Raw genomic sequence first — 23097 nt, forward strand, 5'->3', positions numbered from 1 at the left:
TTGAACTTGTAGAAAACCTCCATTGTTAAACTCTCTAAAACCTAATACTAGTGACTCGTGGACTAAGATTCATTAACGCCCCAACCACATAAAAACTATGAACTTGTTCATTTCTTAGCATTTATTTCTAGCTCTTATTTCTCAATATATTTATAGTTTTCGAAAAACTCGGTAAACAAGAACTTTTAACTTTTTCTAAAAATAGTTTTTGATCAAACTTTGCAATAAACTTATTTATTATATATTACTTAAAATAAAAATATTTAAAATAAATTAATATTATAATAAAATAAATAATATTTAATTTTAAAATATTTTTTTGTTCAAAAAATATTTTTATTATTTATATTTACTAGATATTATTTTATTTTAGTAAGTTTAAATTAACAAACCACCTTAATATAGAGTTTATTATACACTATAATATTATTTTTGTATCTCATAGTATTTTTAAATTATAATTTATAAAAAACATATCAATTTCATGTTTTAGAAAGAAAAAAAAAAGTTAAATAAATAAAGACATAAAAAATGAGAGTTTTGAGATAACCTAAGTTTTATATTTTTGTGATTATATTATGAACAAAATTGTAATACTAACTATCATTATTATAATTTGAATCTTAACTACATTGACTAGTTAAACTATATGTATACACAATATATTATATAATATAATATTTTTATTTATGATAACTTGTCTTATAAAAAAATATATTTAATTTAAACTTTGTTTTAATAAAATAAAATAACAATGACATTCTCATACAACTTCTAATTGGTAGTACTTTAAAATTTATATTTACCAAATACTTAGCATTTTTTTTAAACTAACCCTAAATCGTTTAAAATAGACTAACAATAAGAACTTAATTGGTTTTGAAAATTAAAAATTAGCATTAAACTATGAGGGATTTCATAAACAGACAAAATTGGTGGCATATTTGTAAATAATTCCCCAAGCAAGGGTATTAATCTTAGTACCAAAAACTTAATGGCTTATTATATAATAATAATTTTATATTCTAATTAATAAATAAAAAAATTATTTAATAGAGTGTGATTTTAATATAGGTGATGAGGCTGAAATGGTAGAGGTTCTTGAGGTTGGTCCTTCTATGGCGGTGACTCTCCTACTCTCCGCTTCCAGCCACTCCTAAATCTATATCCACTTTCCTTCAATACCCTTCTCAAAACTCACAGTCCGGTGATCAGAGCTCTGTTTTCCGGCGTTGGGTCGACCTTTTTTTTACGAGGTGACTCTCTTTTACATTCTTCATGGTCCTCCTTCTTCTTCATCATTCTCTAAATCATTTTCGGGACAGAGAAGCAGAGCTGGAAGCTCGGACATAAGACCGTGTTTGGCTCGGTTCAACTTGAATCGTGAGAATAAGGTAACTCCCCCCAAAAAAATGAATGGGAATGGTGTGGCGGTTGGCAATGGGGGAATTGGTGGGTTGGAAAACGAGTTCATTCGAAGGCATCACAGGCATGAACCCGCAGTCCATCAGTGTAGCTCTGTTCTTTCCAGACACATCAAAGCCCCTGTTCATCTTGTACATCTCTATATCTATCATTTCTTTCTTTCTCCTTCGTGTTTGTCTACGCATGTGTGTTCTTTCAAGCTCTAGGGTTAATGAATTGTATTCATCTTCGTCTTATGATCTATTATTTGATTTCGTTCACTTTTTGGAAAATTCTTGAAATTGGGTTTGTTTATTTGCTTGCTTTAAATGTTTGTGATATTTTTTTCTGCTTGATTTGGGATTGTTGGGCTTTTCATTAGGAAATGTTCCGCTTTGATATTTGAAGGAATTTTCGTGAAGTACTTTATCTCGATCTGTGAATTTTTATGGTTGTTCTAATCTCAAGTTTATGTATGCTGGGTCTATTTGAGGTTTGTTGAATTGAGAATAAAATAAATTCTTCAACAGGTAAGAAGAAAAAAATAATGAGAATTTCAATCTTGGCATTAGTTTTGCTGATTTGTTGTGTTACAATGTTGAATTTTGTAGTAAAGGTGTAATTTTCCTAATAGTATGTGTGTCATTTTGAAGGCTGGCTATGTTTACGGTACTGTTGGTGTATAGATGAGATTAAAAAGCAAAAAAATAACAATTGACCCTACTGACATTATTACAATTCCCTGATTTGATTCTGCATTTGGAAGCATTTTCTTCTTCCTCTTTTTTGTTTTGAATTGAGTGTTTTTGTTTCCTGTTTCATACCAGTTGGAGAATGGAGTAAATATGATTTCAGTACTGTCTGATGAATTGTTGTATGTTATTTGGTTTGTTTGCTCACTAACAATGTTAGATTAAAAAAAAAAAATCTTTATCAGGTTTGGTCATTAGTGAGGCGATTTGATCAACCACAAAGGTACAAGCCATTCATCAGCAGATGTGTAGCTCAGGGGAACCTTGAGATTGGGAGTTTGAGAGAAGTTGATGTGAAATCTGGACTTCCAGCCACTACAAGTACTGAAAGATTGGAATATCTAGATGATAACGAGCACATCCTAAGCATGAGGATTATTGGGGGTGATCACAGACTTAGGGTATTCTTCTTCTTCTTTCTACTCATGATTAATCTTTGTCATTTTCATATATGCAAGCTTACTTGTTTTCTTGCTGGGTAACTTTAAGTTTGCGCACACAATGCAATGAATTTTCTGCCTTGTTGGTGCAAGTGTTTCGGATTTTTCTGAAGTTAAACACTTTGAAACTTGTCACGGTGTGAAACATAGCTAAATGATTTAATCATTATTTGACTAGATGACTGCGCTGAAGTTATAATCAGAATGTTGATACTTAAACTGTGTTCATGGATAGCCATTTCAAAGTATTTCCTGTAATTTTTTATAGTTATGGAAACTTGTCTTTTATCAGCTTTCTAAAACCTGATAATTGTAAGGACTTTATTTCTTGTAAACCATCTTGCCTAGTAGGAGCTTTCAGCTGCTCCATTTGCAGGCCCTTTTGTCTTACAGCTATTCTTTTGTGGAGTTTTTCTTATGTCAATTAAGAAAACTTCTAATCATGCAATGTATATGATGGAAATAATTTCTATCATATTTGTTTTCTTGTGCACCATGTGAACAGGGAAAATGCCCTGTTGATTAGTGAGTATAAACAAGTTATGAGGAACACTGTTCAATAATCTGACATGATTACTCATAATTGGTAGCTTAGTTGCATTTGACTTTCCATAGGAAAGTTATATCACTTGTTTTTTTAGTTCTGTTAATTGCACGCAGACTAAACCATTGGTCTTCAACTTTTTTTTTATTTTTTACAGAACTACTCCTCAATTGTCTCTCTTCACCCAGAAATCATTGATGGAAGACCAGGGACTTTGGTGATAGAATCATTTGTGGTGGATGTTCCTGAAGGCAACACAAAAGATGAAACCTGCTACTTTGTTGAAGCCTTGATTAAGTGCAACCTCAAATCACTTGCTGATGTTTCAGAGCGGCGTGCAGTGCTCGACAGGACTGAACCTATCGATCGGATGTGAGAATTGGAACTTGGGACCAAAGTTTCAACCTTGGACTGCATGGATGAAGCTTCCGAGGCTTTCGCATCTCGGATGCGCTGGAGACGGACATGCAGTAGTATTTTCCGACATAGGCATGCAGTAGTATGTATCTCTTGTACACGCTCGCACCTGATTATAATCAAGATAGAACTCTGTCAAAGATGGGAATGTGTTATCAAAGTCATCAAGAATTAACCCTCCAATTTGTTTAAAGCTCAAATACAAAATCTCTAAATAATTATCGGTAGAAACTGTCAGGTATTTAGAAGATCATACAATGTTATGCGGCAAATTCAAGTGGTTTAGGTTTGTAAGGTTACCTACGTATTTTGGTACCCCACTTCCAGAATCATTACCTCAGTAGTCAACATGTTCAATAGATTTTTTGTATCTAAAAGAATTTGGAAAAGAACTATTTATGGTGTTATTTGTGAGACATAGCTTATTAAGATTAATGGTAGAATTTCATAAAGTAATTGTTGTAGATGTATGGTATTTGGGTTTATTTTAAGAGATGTTCTTAATTTTGTCTTTTTACAAATGAACATTCTGATATTTATAACAGGGGTTTCATGAGACTTGCGTGATATTTTTCTAAAAGTTTGGGGACTTGTGTGATGTCTATGAAAAAGGTTAGAGAGATTGGTGAGATTGTTGGAAAAGGTGAGGAACTTTTATGAAATAAATATTTAATTATTTTTAAAATTGAAATTGATTTAATATTATTATTAGAAAACTAATCTCAAGACAACAAAATAGCAAGAAGTTAAAGACTTACTAAAAAAACTAATCAAAGTAATAACACAATTGCTATAATTTTACTACTTATGAAATAAAATGTTATTATTAATAATACCTCAATTAGGGAAAGAACTTACAATCTTTATCATCAATAAGAATCTTGTAGTGCAAAGATCACAATATTTGTACGATTATCTTTAAGCCAAATAAACTTATCATCTATTATTAATCGTCCATGACCTGCATTGTTACAAGAACAAAGCACATGAGCCATAAATACGTCTAATATGGAAAGGAAGAAACTCCACTGTGAGGAAAACCAATGTCAAGAAGCCAATGCAGACTAAAAGCCTCAATTTCTCGTTGAGTGAAGTATGCCACTGCATTCTTAACAAAGTATACTACGAAGGAAAAACCATCAAGAGGTTCAAATGGTGGCACCAAACATCAACATTCATATTCAAAGTACATTGATGAGCAGGATGTGGCCTGAGGCTGAGTGAGGTGTAGATGCCTATTTTATAAGACCATGTGAGGTATGCATCGCCTGATCATGTTTTGCCGTGGTTATATATATCATTCTAAGTACTTTAGGCCAACATTATAAAACACATAACTCTAGAGAACTAAAAATTGATGAAAATAATTGTGGATTACATAATAATAAGTGATGTCCCATCATTGGAATGTTTCGACTTAACTAAGAACAAGTGCAATGGAACGGGATTACGACATTTATATGCCGTGTAACTGCATATAAGTCTCCGATCAAACGACAATTAATCTCTTATTTAGTCGTGGATGAACAGTGCCACAACATATATGTTGTGCACTGTTCACACAACAATTATATATATATATATAAACATATAAGTATTATTTTGGTCTATATTTTATGTTGAGTTTTTTAAATTATTAATACACATGTAATTTAATTTTCTAAATAAAATTTTAAATATTTCATAATTAATTTTTTATATAATTTATTTTAATTTGTGTATGAAAATTCTTACTCTACACTATAAGAAAATAAAATTAACATTGAAATTGATTCTAGATACAAAAGATAATTAAAATATTACAAACTTACATTCTGATATTAAAATCAAACACACCAAACATAAAATGGAAAACAGCAATATATATATATATATATATATAGAACACAAGACAAACTAAGACATACTTCTAATAATTTTAAAAATTATTCCCAGTTTCGCTAAGATAGTCATAATATTGACTATAATCTTGTGAAGGATTTTGAGATCGTTGATGTTCATCTTCAACTCCTTCTCTTTGTTCTTCTTCATATTGAGATCTTTGGAACTGAGATGCTCGATATTGAGATTCCTGATATTGAGACCATTCTCCTTGTTCTCCATGTTCGGATGTTTGTGCTCTTGATCTGTAAATTTTTCTCTTTTCGCTTTGAATAAATTGGCGAAACTCTGGATCAGATATAGAATTCAAATCCGTAAATAAAATTTTATTCTCTTCTCTCATTCTAGCCACATCAACCTTTTGTCTCATAAGTTAATTTCTTTCAAAGTTACTCTTTTCTATAACGTTAACAAGTTTTTGACTTTGATCCATTAATTTCTTAAATTGTTCATCACTTTTTTGTTTTTCTTTTGCTTTTTTCACACCGATAAGTCTTTCAGATAAATTAATAGGAACTTCCTCATCATTCATATTAAAATCAAATGAACTCATACCGGTGGGTGCCGATGTCGGTGATTCGAAGCCAGAAGAACAAGATTGGGGGGAATTGAAACTACGACCTTGTTGTTGGAATCTAGTTGATGAATTGGTGTTGTCATTTGTAAATTTCTCACAATCTTTAAGAATGGACCACACATGATCAAATTTGAACCATCTTCTGTACTTTGGATCTTGTGCTAATAGCATATTCGCTTGATTTAACTGTTGAATAATAAATAAATATTGTCAATAAAATTAAAAACAAGTTACTAACTAGAAATAAACTATAACAATATATACTCACAATATCTTCTTGCGAAGCACCACTTGGATTTTTATTTTCAATTTGGTTAATGCATCCCCTTAATTTTGAAACTGCCGCAAGAATGGTCGTCATTCGAGTTTGCGAAGATCTTCTCGGTCGAGGTTGACTACTAAACTTTCCAGAGTGATACGCTAATTCAACTCTTGCCCACATCTGATCTCTGGATTGGTTAATTCCTATGATTGGATTTTGAGAAATGTCAAGATACACATGACACAAGTGCACATTTTCCTCAATTGAGTAAGAAGAAGTTCGAATTGAAAGTCATTTTGAAGGAGAAAGAAGTTGGTTTAGAACTATGTTGAAGATGTGTGGTCATCTTATGTGAAAAATATGCCATTATATAGGGATGTTGAAGCTAGATTTCTTAAGACAAAATAATTTGAAATCTGAAGACAAAATACGATATGACAATACAATGCTACGAGTATCTTTTCTTAAGACAAAATAATTTGAAATTTGAAGACAAAATACGATGTGACAATACAATGCTATGTGTATCTTTTCTTAAGACAAAATAATTTGAAATCTGAAGACAAAATATGATGTGGCAATACAATGCTACGAGTATCTTTTCTTAAGACAAAATAATTTGAAATCTGAAGAAAAAATATGATGTGACAATACAATGCTACGGCTATCTTTTCTTAAGACAAAATAATTTGAAATCTGAAGACAAAAATACGTGTGACAATACAATGCTACGAGTATCTTTTCTTAAGACAAAATAATTTGAAATCTGAAGACAAAATACGATGTGACAATACAATGCTACGGGTATCTTTTGTTAAGACAAAATAATGTGAAATATGAAGACAAAATACGATGTGACAATACAATGCTACGAGTATCTTTTCTTAAGACAAAATAATTTGAAATCTGAAGACAAAATACGATGTGACAATACAATGTTACGGGTATCTTTTCTTAAGACAAAATAATTTGAAATCTGAAGACAAAAATACGACGTGACAATACAATGTTACGGGTATCTTTTCTTAAGACAAAATAGTTTGAAATCTGAAGATAGTGAATATCTACATTATAAAACATTGACTTAATGTAGAACAACAACACATACTGCTAAAGATGAATTCTCATTATGGTAGTTCATCTTATTTGGCATCGACTTCTTCTTCTTCTTCAGATGATGATTATTATGATGATCTAGAAAAGCAAGTGGTATGTCAAATTACTGCTAACAACAATTTTTGCACCGCTTAACACCAAAATAACGAAGGGTCACACAGGGGCTCAATTCTTGGTCATATAGTAGTCAACCGTGACCGAGAAAATGCTGATCGCAGTCTCTTCGACGACTATTTTGCAGAGAACCCTCGATTTTCTGCCTCGATGTTCCGTCGAAGATTCCGAATGGGTCGTGCTTTATTCCTTCATATTTATGATGCTGTACAAAGGCATGACAATTACTTCGTCCAACGAAGAGATGGACTCGGTAAGCTTGGGTTATCGGGTCTACAAAAAGTAACAGCCATATTTCGAATGTTGGCATATGGTGTACCGACAGATGCTACCGACGGGTACATCAAAATAGGAGAATCTACTGCTTTGGAAAGTTTGAAATGATTTTTTCGTGCTATTGTCGAGGTCTTTGGAACCCGCTATCTTTGATCACCTAACGCTGATGATGTTGCAATGCTACTACACATTGGTGAAAGTTGAGGTTTTCCAAGAATGTTGGGTAGTTTAGATTGTATGCATTGGAAATAAAAAAATTGTCCTACGGCTTGGGGAGGACAATACGCTGGTCATAGTGGATCTCCGACTATTATTCTTGAAGCTGTAGCTGACTATGATATTTGGATATGGCATGCATATTTTGGTCTACCTGGATCTAACAATGATATTAACGTGTTGGAGGCGTCCCATCTTTTTGCTGATCTTGCTAAGGGTATTTCTCCACCCGCTAATTATGTCATTAAAGGGAAAGCGTATATTATGGGTTATTATTTAGCTGACGGTATATATCCAAAATGATCTACTATTGTTCAAACCATTGGTGAGCCACTTGGCCCGAAGAAACAATTATTTGCTCGAAAACAAGAAGCATGTAGAAAAGATGTAGAACGTGCGTTTGGAGTATTGCAATCAAGATTTGCCATTGTGGCAGGACCAGCACGTCTATGGAATAAGAGGATATTACATGATATAATGAATTCATGTATTATTATGCATAATATGATAATAGAAGATGAACGCGACTTTAATGCACTCATTGAAGAACGACTCGAAGTGCCAAATCCAGAAGTTGAGATGGTGGGTAATGACGATGCTCGATTTCAAGAATTTCTAGCTCGACATTGAAAAATCAAAGACAAGGATGCTCACATTGCACTTCGAAATGCATTAATTGAACACTTGTGGGACGAATATAGTATCGGAAAATTAGTTTAATTTAACTAATATTTCAAGGGTGTATTATGTTTTAGAGTTAATTGAATGTATTTTATTTTAGTAGTGTAATATTTAAATAGGAAAATGAAATGTGTTATTATAATTTTCAAGTTTTAATATTTATGAAATAAGTTTCATGTAATTAATAATAACATTTTTACTTAATTGATTAATTAAATAAATAAATGATAAAATAATATAATAATAAAAAGAATATTCTATTTTATTAAAAAATAATATAATAATAAAGAATATATTTTTTGGTGTAATTTTTGGTGTTGTGGTTGGAATGGAAAAAAAAATATGGTGCTAAGATTCCTTAGTTTTGGTGTTGGTGCAACACCATATATGGTGTTATGGGTTGGAGATGCTCTAACAGAAATTTGCGGTTGCAACAAAACAATAATTGTAGGATTATCACTGTAAAAAAAATTAGGGATATAAGTGCATCAAACAAATGCCATTAAGAATTTATACGACAAATTTATCTAAATATAATATTAAATCATGTATTTATTTTAGTTATATACAAAGAGATTTTTAACACAATCACATAAAAATTGTTTGTAGTCTCTAAATAAAATTTTGAATTCATTTAAATGTAAAAATGCTAGCAATCCATATTGTCAATCCATTAACATTAAAATAGTGGTATTATATGTCTTATAGATTGTATAGAAGAGATTAGAGCTATAAATACGGGGTGAGCTTTTTAGCACAGCATGAAACCAGCACGAGCCCGAGAGACACGAGTACGATACGACACGAAAAAATATGGGCTTGGGCCAAGCACGACACAAATTGCAAATTGGCACAGCATGACATGACATGGGCCTGAGCACGACACGACAAGCCCAAAGGCACGACAGGAAAGCACGAACAAACTAGTCCGAAAGTACGACACGATAATAATCTCGATATTTTGACATTAATAATGATAATAAATTTGTATTTGTCAATTATATATAAATTAAAAAGATAATAAAAGTCTATTATTTTTCTCAATGTTTATAATTTTATAATTAAAATAATTATATTAATTTGTTTTAAGATTTGTGAGTTAAAAATTTGAGCAATTATTAGTATGTATTCAAATTATAATAATTATCTTTAATATAATTTTGTGTAAAGTATTGTTGAAAATATATGAAAATATCTCAAATTATAATTTAAACAAAGAAATGTATTTGGATTGGTGGTGAATCCATTGATTGTTAGAGAGGAGATAGGTTCCCCATCCCCACATTTTTTGGCAATAAGAAAATGGGCCTAAAAGTTGGTCCAAATAAGAAAAGTGGGCTGGCTCGATTTGGACCTGACCCGACCTAAATTATTCAGAGGCACCAAAATATGGGTCGGGCCCGACCCACATTTACAACTCTAGGAGAGATACGCAATATGCACGAACTTCTTAGAATCTCCAGTTAAATATATAAGCTCATGTTCAACAATTGATGGTCAAATCTCAAATATAAATTAACTAGAAAACATAATCGCTATTGTAATTATTAAAAAATATAATTTTAAATATTTTTTTGGTTGATTGTATGGTAGGGATTCTTTTTCATTCTACTCGTACAACATGATTTTTATATAGACACGTGAGAGCGTCTTCACCACAATTTTTTTCATGATGATGTTCATTGTATAGTGAACATCCTACAGGTTTTTGAAAAATTCTAAATAATTAAAGTGCTGAAAACAAAGTTAAAAAAGCTTGTTGCACGTGCTTTTATTTAATATTTTTTTTTTTTTATATATATATCTTACGTGATTCTCTTTTTTTTTATATATAAAAAATCTAAATTATGCATAAGAAAATTTATGTTTTGTGTAAGAGTTATTTTGGTCGAGTACTCGTTTGAACCCTTCATTTTTAAAAATTAACTTTTAAATATTGTGTTTTGTCAAAAAGTTAAAAATAGGAATAGATTGATCAATTATTTGAACACTGTATTTTAGCCGATTACCTGTTTTGACCCTTTATTTTTAAAAATTAATCTTGGGACTATGTATTTATTCAAAAGGTTAAAAATTCTCTATAAAAACTAAATTATATATATTTATATAGTTTATGTTTTCTGTAAGGGTTCACACCATTTTGAACCTTGTGTTTTAGCCGATTATCCGTTGGGACCCTTTATTTTTAAAAATTAACTTGTGAACCTCAAATTTTGTCAAAATGTTAAAAATATGAATAATACGTCTATTGTTTGAACACTATATTTTAGCCGATTACCCGTTTTGATCATTTATTTTTAAAAATTAATCTTTGGACCATGTATTTATTCAAAATGTTAAATTTTTTTTTTTAATAAAAAGTAAATTATATTAATATATATTTTCTATAAGGGTTCATACCATTTTGAACCTTGTATTTTGGCCGATTACCCATTTTGACCATTTATTTTTTATAATTAACTTGTGGTCCTTGTGTTTTTCAAAATGCTAAAAGTAGAAATATATAAATATATTATTTGAACCAGTTGTATTTTGGTTGATTAGAAAAGTAAAATAAAAAATGATGTTTATTATTATATTTATGTTTATAATTTAATCAAATAATTATCGTAATTAAATATTTAATCAAATTTTAATTCAAATTATATATCGTTTAAATAAATTGAATTTACTCATTTGGTACCCTGTATTTTTGTAAAGTATTATTTTGGTACCTTTTTTTTCTTCAATAATGTTCATATGGTGTCATGTATTTTAAAATCATACATATTTAGTACCTTAGACTCAAATTTGATAAATGAAATTTTAACGATATGACAAAACGATCATCAGTTATATGTAATTAAGTAATTAAATTTGAATTTAGAACTCATATAATTAAATAAATAGGTAAAATTTTATTAATTAAATTTGAGTTTATGGTTGTTATGCCCAAAAAATAGGAAGATGCATCCTAGGAGACTAAGGGGAATGCATTCTAGGAGAGTTAAGGGGAATGGTCCTAGGAGACCCCAAGGAGGATGTGGTCCTAGGAGACCCCAAGGAGGATGTGGTCCTAGGAGAACTCAAGAAGGTGGTCTTAAGAGACCCCAAGGAAAAAGTGGTCCTAGGAGACCCCAAGGAGGATGTGGTCCTAGGAGACCCCAAGGGTGTGTAGGAGGTAAGCCTCCCAAGGTTTTCTAAGTGTTGGCTCGAACGTGTCCAAGGTAAGTAGCTAAGGAGGAGGAGTCTCATGCAAGAGGAAGGAGACTTAGATTTTGATAAGGAGAGCCTATACAATGTTCGATCGGACATGTTTGGGAGATGCTAAAGGAGAATGCCTTGACCTTGTCCAAGGTGAGATGTTATGGAGGAGGTTGCCTCAATGTTGTCCAAGGTGAGGCACCAAGGAGGTTGCCCCAATGTTGTCCAAGGTGAGGTGCCAAGGAGGTTGCCTCGGACCACCTTGGTCCAAGGAGAAGCCAAGGAGATTGGTTCAAGGAGGAACATGGCATGCTAGAGGAGAGTGCCATGTTAGAGGAGAGAAGTGCATGTCCTACCACCATGCACGTTCAACCCACAAAAACATGTCCTACCACCATGCATATCCTACCACCATGCATGTTCAACCAGCACTTGCATGGGTAGTGAGTAGGAGGTGGACCAACTAGCTAGAGGAGACTAAGTCAACACAACTCCAACAACATACGCGGGAATCTCTCATTCTTCCCACAAATGGGGGGTTTGTTACATTTCGAATTTTGAATGTTTAAATGTAATAAATGTAATAAATATAATAAAATATCCCTATCATAAGGGGATATCAATTGAGGATCTCAGGCCTATAAATAGAGAGTTTATGGGATGAGAGAGGGGCTTCTTCTGCTTCTTCTTTCTAGAGAGAGAAAATTGGGTCTGTCTATTCTAGAGAGAGAAAGTGCTGAAATAAGAGAGAATTCTTGTATTTTTCACAATCTGTACTGAAGAAACTCAGTTGGCTCAGTCCATCTGATCTTGAGTATAGGTCTATAAATCACAACTCTAAGTGGATTAGGCTATTACCGACAATCGGGGCTGAACCACTATAAAAATCTCTTGTGTGTTCTTTATTTTCTTTATTATACCGTCTGTGTCGTTTATATTCTCTTGAAGGCTTGTCGTTATTGACGTTCTCACGTCGTTGGCTAAAAAGACAGTCAACAATGGTATCAAATGTGTACGATTTCAAAATACAGGATATTAAATATACATGACTTCAAAATAATGATACCAAATGAGAATTATTGTAAATACAGAGTACCAAAATGATATTTTACAAAAACACAAGGTACCAAATGGTTACCTACGTTTAAATAAATCAAATTATAATTAAAATTATATATGTTGTTAAGATATATTTTTGTAAATCTATTTATGTTTAAATAAAAAAAACATAAATAATCAAAATTTACTGTGTTACTATATTATTTTTAAAGAATAAACCAAAATTATAAATGTTACTTTAAATAAAATAATATATAGAATATTTTAGTAGTTTTCAATAGTGATATTAAATTTGTTAGATATATATACAATTAAAGTTTTTTTTGTTTTTAAAGAAATATATATATATATATGAGATTTTTTTATAAAAAAAACCAAAATATGCCAATATATATGATTGAGAGAATAGAAAATTAATTATTAATAAATTTTTTAGGAAAAGAAGAATAAAAAAAATGAGAAGAAATGTGAAAATAAATATAGTGGTTTGAAAAAATTTTAGAGTACCATATCATTTCCTTGCGACTCTCATTTATATATATTTACAGTTTATGTAAATTAACACACATATATATATAAATTACATTTTCAAATATTAAACACTGGGATCTAAATAAATAATTACTTCAAAATTTTTAATCGTTGTAGAAGTTACTATCACAATAAAGGGTCCCTCATCTTTCTTGTACAAATTTGGATCGAACATTTCCCCCAGCTTTCCCTGTTAAGTCATTTTTGATGTGACTGAATTATATATAAAATTTTACAAAAGTTAATAATGCAATAAACAGAAATACAAAATAAAATATGACATTAAACAAAAACTATAATAACAAACATATATATATTTAAATGTGTATGGTATATATTTTTTTCAAATTAAATTTATTTTTTAGTAATTTTTAATGATTAAGTAGTTAAGTAGAATTAGAATTAATTTCTATTATTATAATCTATAAAATGAATAAAAAAATTAGATTAAAGGAGAAAATAGATAGAGTGGTTTGAAGAGTTTTTAGAGTGTCACATCATATTTTTTGTGTTCTCATTTATATATATACTAGAAAACATAACCGCGCTCCGTGCAGTCTTTTGTAATTATTAAAAGATATATATTTTTAAATATTTTTTGGGAGATGGGTAGTGATTCATTTTCACCCTACTCGTACAATATTCTCTTTATATGGACACGTGAAGACATTTTGACCATATTTTTTTTTCTTTATGATGGTGTTCACTGTTCATTGTATAGCGAACCTCTTGTAGGTTTTTGAAAAATTCTGACAAATTAAAGTACCGAAAACAAAGTTAAAAAAACTTGTTGTACATGTGCTTTTATTTATTATTATTATTTGTAACATCCATAATTTACTGTTAAGGCTAAGTGCTTGGACTACAGTGTCTGGAGAGCATAATAGGATATACATGTTGAATTAATTGAATAAATCTGTGACTACGTGGCATACGTGATTTATATTATAATATGGATTTAAATTCATGTTTATGGGTATTAAATATGCATGTGGGCCCGTGCTTGATAATAAGTGCATATTTGTAGTATTGACCCGTTGTGGACATAAATGCGATTATATGTGTGTAAATGATTGAGACCACATTATTATGTGGATATATTTGTAAGCGGATTAGCGGAATAGTCACAACGAGGTCCAATACTCGGCTTGGGCCGAGCCTAGGACTATTGGAGGATTAGTGGGAAATGGGACACAAAGACTGTGTTGCCCTTGAGGGGCTTTGATGGGAGATTTTAAGGCAGGGGTATAGTGGTCATTTGGCTAGATGATAGAATTAATGCCTTGGAAGCCTTTAGAAACCAGAGCAAGACAGAACACTCAGTCCTCTCTCCTCTTCTAACCGAACTTCTCTTTTTCTCTCTCAATTTGGTGGAATTTTTTAGGAAACTAAGGGGAATTGGTGGCTGAAAGCTTGGGGAATTGAAGACTTGAGGCCTAGAAGTTGGTTAGCTGCAACTAGGGGGAGTAATTCACAGCTAAGGTGAGTTTTAATTGTTGTTTCAATGGTGCCCAAGAACAGGGCCGCGACTCGACCTCGGACCAGCCATTTTTCTCCGTTTTCAACCCTTTAAAACCTCCCAAAAACATATCTAAACATCTCCAAACTCAAAAATCAAAGTTCTCAAACATCCCCATGATCCAAAACCAACAAAACCCAAACCTCAAATCTAACAAAAACTCATCAAAACACAAAATCCAATTCAAGCTTAAAAACTTAAAACTTGAATTACCTCTGATTAAGTTGTTTCCAACTAAATCCTTCGGCTAATAAGCTTCTAATCTTCCCTAGGATCGCTATGCCTCGATCCTCGCTTGTATCCGAGTCCTAGAACTCAAGTTACCTTCGAAAATACGATCAGGAGACGAAAATGGAACTTTGAGAGAGAGAAAACGTACAATATGTTCTTTTATTCTTTTAAAAGGTTACTTCAAGCTTAAGTAGCCTCAACAAAATCCTAACGCTCGGGGTCCCGAAAACACTCCCCGGGGCAAAATGGTCAAAACCTCCAGAATTTCCTCTTGATCTTACTAACTCCCAATTTATCACCAAATATTAATTCCTATTACCCAATAACCTGGTAATGCTCTAAATACCCCTTGACTCACTCCAAGTCAAGAATAAATCTCGTTGTGACTTTCCCACTAGCTTACCTCCTAGGATCGTCTTGCGTTGAGTAACCCTAGCATAACCAAACAATAATAAAGCACCACACACATATCACATATAAGCCAAATATGCCCGAAATGGCCAAAATATGAAAATCACTCAATTACTCAGAAATGGGTTCACATGCATATTTAATACACCTAAACATGTATATTATCATTTAATAGCATATTAAATCAATTATGGCCCTCCCGACCTCCTAAACAAGGTCCTAAACCTTATTAGGAAATTTGGGGCATTACAACTATCCCCTCCTTATAGAAATTTCGTCATCAAAATTTATCTGAACTGCCCGGAATAAGAATTCCACACAACTGATTCCAGTTTCCCAAGTCTTTCCCTCGACCTCACTGTCTCTGTAACATTACCTTAACTCAAGGTACACTTTGCTCCTTTGAGCCTTATACTTTCTGTTTCATATCTGAATCGACTATTCCTCGCAGGATAACTTAGCCTCAATTCCCCATATTCTCATAACTCAACTCATGAGTTTCTTTCAACCCATGTCCTCAGTATGGAAATAAAAAATACATTTCATACAACTGACAATGTCAAAGATAAGGTTGATCCAAAGTCAATTTAACCAGTCTTATCCATGACTCAAACTATTATATTACTCCGGGGCTCAACTTGCCCTTAACTCATCACCCATTTCCATGGTGATACTTTTAAGGAAGATACAATAATCTACTTGGAACTCCATGTTCCTACTTTTCAATTCAGTAACACTTTCCCACTTACTCTGAGAAGTGAGCATCCAAGCTCCAACCTCTACTAATCTCAATGGTCCCCTGAACCATCTCATGATCCAAAATCAAGACCTCACCCACCTCATTCCAAAGAATGTGTGATAAACATTCTCTATCATATCTTATCTCATAAGGTACCTTCCCAACACTGGATAACTTTCTTTCTTTCCCTCTCTGATTTACCATCAGTTTGAGAATAATAAACTGTACTGAATTCCATCTATATACTTATCACCTTTCTTAACCCTTCCAAAACCTGGAAGTAACAATAGAGTCTTCATCTAATAAGATAGACCTTGAATTTCCATGAAGGCACACTATTTCTCTCTCACATAGAGATCTGAATACTGATCAACTGTGTTATTCATCCTTGCTGACAAAAATAAACTTACTTAAAACACTAGTCCACAATGACCCAAACCAATTCACGCTGACCCGCTAACCTGGGCAATCCCACCGTGAAACCCATCGCGATGTTTCCTTATTCCCATTACAAAATACTCAAAGGTTGCAATGGCCTTGCTGATTCTTGATACTCTGTCTTGACCTGCTAACAGGTTAAGAACTTTACCACGCATTCCATTATGCCCTTCTCCATCTCAGGCCACCACCAAAAAGCTGTCAAACTATGATGCTTGAATGAAGAGAATAAAAGAGTAGCATGGGATTCATCCAGAATCTCCCAATTAACCTCAATGTCCAATTTAACCTCAGTGTCCTAACAAAAATAACCTCAGAATTAACCTCAGTGTCCTAATAAAAATAAAATAAGATAATTAATCTTTTAAAATTCAAACAATTTAAAAAATTAATTAAATAAAAGATAATAGCGAAAAAATAAGATCTAGCTTGGGCACATGAATGGTGCTCTAGATCTCTAGGACTGGCGCATGGAGGATGAGCCAAGGGCTCGGGTGTCTATGACTGGGTAGTTATGGCTAGGTAGGGGCTGGGCTCGGGCTGGGCACACAATTGAACAGGCGCGAGGCTCAGGCTGGTGGCTGAGGGTCTTGGGTTGCTGCCTTGGTGGCAGGTGCCTCAGGTCCCTCGTCTTCTTTACTTTCTTCTTGTGACTAGATTTTTAAATTTCAAATTTCAAAAATAAAATTAGAAAAAATCCTATGCCCTTTATGACTTACATAAGATCTAGAAATTCAAATTCTTAAACTTGACATAGTCAAATGTTCTAAATTTCGTACCTCATAACCTAACTAATAAAATGTTAACAAAATTATTCTTAAATTGTGAAATATTATCTCGGATGTTGTGATTTGTGAGTACAACTGATTTGGTTTCCTCATCAGTAGAGCACCCAAGTGACTATTAGTGACATTAAACTCACTAAATTTCTCCAAATATCACAACTAGTAACCTGATTAGTGGATTATTACTAAATTAGTTCTTAAGTTAGTGCAATTAATAACACTAGACATTGTCAAATGTTTCAAATATAACACTTAGTAACCTAATTAGTAAATGGTTACCAAATTAGTTTTAAAATTGTAAAAATTAGGTTGGAGTTTTTTATTTTTAATTCAAATGGTGTTGTTTCCTCATTAGTAGGGCTTCAAAGTGACTAAGTAGGATATTAGTACAATTAGTGACACTATACATAGTAAATTATTCGCAATATTATACCTAGTAAGATATTAGTTATGTTAGTACGATTAGTGATACTTGACGTGGTAGAGCTCCAGAGTGACTAAGTGGGATATTAGTTATGTTAGTACGATTAGTGACACTTGACATAGTCAAGTTTCAAATCTCACCCTCAAACCTGGTAGCCACCTAGTGACACTGGACACCACTTTGGTCACTAACTACAAGTAAGAACACTCGTGGTTAGTAAAATTCTTGATCTTGGAACAATGTGGCTATCGAGTGACAAAGTAAGATATTAGACCTGATAACTTAATTAATGGATGGTTGCACGATTATTTAACAAATTCAAAGAAATTAGCTTGGATGTTGCGAATTATGGGTACAAATGATGTGGTTTCCTATCAAGTAGGGATTTTCGAGTGGCTAAGTTGGATATTAGAGGATGTTAGTATATTTAATGACACTACACATAGTCAAATGTTTCAATTTTTTGGACCTTGTAACCCAATGGTTACCAAATTAGTTTTCAAATTGCAAGAGATTGGCTTGACGATTGCAAAAATATGAGTACAAATGATTTGGTATCGTCATTGGTAAGGCTTTCGATTGACTAAGTTGGATATTAGGGGTGCTAACACAATTAGAGACACTAGACATAGTTTAATGATTCAAACTCATACATAGTAACATAATTAATAGATTGCTATCAAATTGTCAGAGATTAGGTGGGATGTTGCGAATTATGAGTACAAACGATGTGGATTATTTTTTAGTAGAGATGTCGAGTGGTTGTGTAGGATATTAAAGAATGTTAGTGCAGTTAATGATGATACGCATAGTAAAATGTTTATAATCTTATTCCTAGTAACCTAATCAATGGGTGGTTACAAGATCATTTATAAAATTAAGAGAAATTAGCTTGGATGTTGTGAATTATTAGTACAAATGATGTTGTTTCCTATTTAGTAGGGATGTCGAGTTGTTAAGTTGGATATTAGAGGATGTTAGTATAATTAGTAATACTAGACACAATCAAATGTTCCAAATTTTGTACATTGTTACCAAATTAGTTTTCAAATTGCAAGAGATTTGCTTGGAGATTGTGACTTGTGAGTACACAAATGATATGGTATTCTCATTGGTAGGGCTTTTGATTGACTAAGTGGGATATTAGGGGATATTAATACAATTAGAGACACTAGATATAGTCAAATGTTTCAAATTTCATACCTAGTAACCCAATTAGTAGAAGATTACCAAATAAGTTCTCAAATTTTGAGAGATTTCCTTGGAGGTTGCGATTTGTGAGTACAAGTGATGTGGTTTATTCATTAGTAGGGCTCCCGAGTGTCTAAATGGGATATTAGGGGATTTTAGTACAATTAGTGACACAACACATAGTCAAACGTTTCAAATTTCATTCCTAATAACCTCATTCGAGGATGGTTTCCTATTTAGTTCTCAAACAATAATGGATTAGATTAAGGGTTGCAAACTGTGAGTATCAATGGTGTGGTTTCCTTTTCAGTAGGGTCCTCGAGTGACTAAATACAATATTTAGAGATGTTAGTACAATTAGAGACACTAGATATAGTCAAATGTTTCAATTCTCATACTAGTAACCTAATTAGTAAATTGTTACGAAATTATTTCTCAAATTCTAAGATATTAGCTTGGATGCTGTGAATTATGAGTACAAATGATGTGGTTTCCTCATTTGTAGCGCTTTCGATTGACTAAGTGGGATATGAAGTGATATTAGTGCAATTAGTGACACTTGACATAGTCAAATGTTTCAAATCTCATACCTAGTAACCCAATTAGTAGAAAGTTACCAAATAAGTTCTCAAATTTTGAGAGATTAATTTGGAGGTTGCGATTTGTGAGTACAAGTGATGTGGTTTATTCATTTGTAAGGCTCCGGAGTGTCTAAATGAGATATTAGGTGATGTTAGTACAATTAGTGACACAACACATAGTCAAATGTTTCAAATTTCATTCCTAATAACCTCATTCGAGGATTGTTTCCTATGTTAGTTCTCAAACAATAATGGATTAGCTTAAATGTTACAAACTATGAGTATCAATGGTGTGGTTTCCTTTTTAGTAGGGTCCTCGAGTGACTAAATACAATATTTAAAGATGTTAGTACAATTAGTGACACTAGACATAATGAAATGTGTCAAATCTTATGCTTAGTAACCTAATTAGTGGATGGTTACCTAAGTTAGTTCTCAAATAATATGGGATTAGCTTGGAGGATGTGAATTGTGAGTACAAATCAGATGTGGCTAGTGAAATTCTTTATTTTTGAATAAGGCCCAAAACATGAAAAATGACACTTTAAACATTTAGTAGAAGCCCATACTCCAGCCTGAGCCATTTTTCAAAGCTATCAGCATCCAACAATCTACACGACACGTACTAACAAAGAATATTACCTCTAGAATACATTCTCTACAAGTCTACCAACTTTACGCAATATGTTTTTAAAATCACTCCATAAATCTTATATTACGTCAGAATAAACTTCATTTTATCATATTATAACTATGATTTTATAACCTTAATTCTAGAAGTAAATATGATTTTAGTAACATAGGTAACTAGTTACCATAAAGAACCCAGAAATATACACAGATATCATAACGTGAAGATAACTAGTTACCCTCAGAAATATACACACAAAGAATGTGAAGGTAACCAGTTACCACAAACTTGAAGATAGAAAAAAAAATCCACCCCTTTCTCTCTCTCCCATCTTCTTCTCTTCCCTCACCATGAACCCTAGTCACCGCCTGCCTCTCATCGCTGACCCTCCACTCCGACCACCTCCTTGCATCACCTCGAAAATAGAAAAAATATTAAAATCTGAAAAATGGCCGGCACCAAAAATGGAGGCAGTCCAACGACAGAGATGGAGGTGAGGGGGTGGTTCACGTTTGGGTGTGAGTTTCCATGGGGATGGGCTCGAAGTTACGCATGCGCTCGCACGGAGGAGGTGCAAAATCGCACTTGGGTTTGGATGCTGGGGCTTGGGCAGAGCTGGGTTCTCGAACGGTTAGGGCTTTCGAATGGAGGGTCGCCGGAGCTGGAGGGAATTTGCGCCGAGCGAAGCTAGAGGTGAGGGTGCGGCTGGGTTTGGAGAGGGAATGAGTTTGTGCGGCTGGATTTGGAGAGAGAAAGGGTTTGTGTGGCTGGGGTTTGAGAGAGAGAATAATGGAATGCTAATTTACAATAGTAACCATGTTTGGATGATGTGTTTAGGTTTTAAATTTAGCTTCTATATGTAGTTAGCTAGTAATTTTGTTTCCCATACTTTATTTTTTTTTATAATAAAATTTCTCATACAAATTAAAAAAAGTATAATCCCCATATTTTTACACAATAATGGCTTAAAAGCCATATTTTGAAAAATTCCCTTTAAAATTTAGTAGAAGCCCATACTCCAGCTCGACCCATTTTTCAAAGCCACCAGCTTCCAACAATCTACACGTACTAATAAAGAATATTGCTTCTGGAATACATTCTTTAAGAGTCCACCAGCTTTACGCAATATGTTTTTAAAATCACTCCATAAAGCTTATACTACGTCAAAATAACCTTCATTTTATCGTATTAAATAAATTACTATCACACCAAAAATTGGATAAGATTATGATTTTATCCCTATAAAAAAAATATGTAAATTTACAATATTGGCCCCACTAGCAGTAAGTGTTACTTGCTATAGCAGGTCAAAAGTAGCGTGCCAGACTAAATTTCTAGCATGTCAGCGTAGTTTATGAGGCTCAAGTACATTATAGAAATTGTTATTTTATTAATATGTGGCCCCCACGGTAATTTTTTTTGCGTGACCAGTCAGGCAAATTGCCAAAAGCGTGACTACATGGAAAGCCTATATATTTATATATATATATATAATTAAAAATACGCGACTTACTCATATGTGACCACCACTAGTTTATTAAAATCTCTAGTCAAATTACAATCCTGATTGTGTCTATTAAATAAAGGAGATTTTTTCTTAAATAAATATTTTTTTTTTACATTTTTACGGTTCCTACTTTTTCTCTTTAAAAAATACGGACTCAAGTTTTCAAAAATACGATTTTCAAAGTTTCATAATTACAAAACACGGGTTTTAAGAAAAACAACTAAAAACACCTTGAAAGCAACTTGAAAACATCTCACTGAATCAACCCAAAAAGAAAACACAAAAGCAATAATATGTATATATATATCAGAACAACTAAACAACAACCCAAAAAAAACCTTAAAACAATGTAAAAACAACTTGAAAACAACAAAAAAAAAAAAAAAGAAAGACAAAACTGTAAAAATGTAAAAAATTTCTTAAAACCGTAAAATTGAAAGAAAAAAAATATTTGACCGTAAAAACGTAATTTTTTTAGCGAAAATAAGTATTTTATGTAAAAATCTCTAAATAAAATTGAGTTGAAGAGGTGGGTTAACAAGAGAAGGGATCGACTTGAATTTGAATGCTTGAGCCCAGGTTTCACTACTGGGTCGTGATTAGTATTCGGTCCAACCATTTTGGTGTCGTCTGGTCTAGCAAGTTAACATGCGCTGTTAACGTTAACACACGCTTTTTAACTGTAGTCTTTTTTTTTAAACACAGGATATAGTTGATTTAGTTGGAGTTTTAAGTGGTTAATTAAAGATAGCTAATCTTGACATTAGTTTATTATATATATACTATGTTCGATCTAAAGCTACAACTAAAGCATTCCCATTAATCTTTTCTTCTTTACTTTTTGTTGTTTCAAGCATTTTCATTATGGAGCAAGAAGGCCAACCTGACGCTGGCCATGCAGCTCAACCCGACCGTGGAGGGTTGGAACATCACGCGAGGCGAGGCCGTACTAGGGTCCGTGATACCGGTGGTGACGGAGGGAGAATACAAGGCCGCGGAGCCGGTGCCAGAGTACAAGGTCGTGGGGTTCGTGGTGCTCATCAAGCCGGTCAACATGTCCGTGGCCGAGGAAGAATGCATAATATGATGTTAAATGCATGCATGTGGGTCCAAATTTGATTGTAAGGGCCTTTTGGTAATTTGGCCATTGATGGTATATCTGTATGTTTTGGTGCATGCTTGTGATT

At 32.8% G+C, this 23097-nt stretch overlaps 1 protein-coding gene and 1 pseudogene across 2 annotated transcripts; one reads left to right on the plus strand and one right to left on the minus strand.

Moving 5' to 3' along the window:
• The first annotated feature begins 1069 nt into the window (after nt 1-1069).
• Nucleotides 1070-4021, plus strand: LOC133834577 (abscisic acid receptor PYL8-like). Of its 2 annotated transcripts, XM_062264244.1 has the most exons (4): nt 1070-1256; nt 1326-1556; nt 2342-2557; nt 3298-4021. In XM_062264244.1, exons 2-4 carry the CDS (start codon nt 1413-1415, stop codon nt 3514-3516), a joined length of 579 nt encoding a protein of 192 aa, XP_062120228.1. In that variant the 5' UTR covers nt 1070-1256; nt 1326-1412; the 3' UTR covers nt 3517-4021. The 2 variants fall into 2 exon arrangements, with proteins under 2 accessions (XP_062120228.1, XP_062120227.1); XM_062264243.1 differs by having other exon boundaries at nt 1070-1556.
• Nucleotides 4022-5475: 1454 nt separating this feature from the next.
• Nucleotides 5476-6465, minus strand: LOC133834578 (uncharacterized; annotated as a pseudogene).
• Nucleotides 6466-23097: the final 16632 nt, after the last annotated feature.

The sequence above is a fragment of the Humulus lupulus genome, chromosome 5 (genome assembly GCF_963169125.1).
Source record: "Humulus lupulus chromosome 5, drHumLupu1.1, whole genome shotgun sequence".
NCBI classification, from domain to species: domain Eukaryota; kingdom Viridiplantae; phylum Streptophyta; class Magnoliopsida; order Rosales; family Cannabaceae; genus Humulus; species Humulus lupulus.

Excerpts from the sequence above, each read along its gene's own strand:
- LOC133834577 (XM_062264243.1), top strand. The coding sequence starts at position 1,413 with ATGAATGGGAATGGTGTGGCGGTTGGCAATGGGGGAATTGGTGGGTTG. Across the intron at positions 1,557-2,341 it reads TCAAAGCCCCTGTTCATCTT|GTTTGGTCATTAGTGAGGCG; the intron begins GTACATCTCTAT and ends AATCTTTATCAG. Across the intron at positions 2,558-3,297 it reads GGGGTGATCACAGACTTAGG|AACTACTCCTCAATTGTCTC; the intron begins GTATTCTTCTTC and ends TATTTTTTACAG.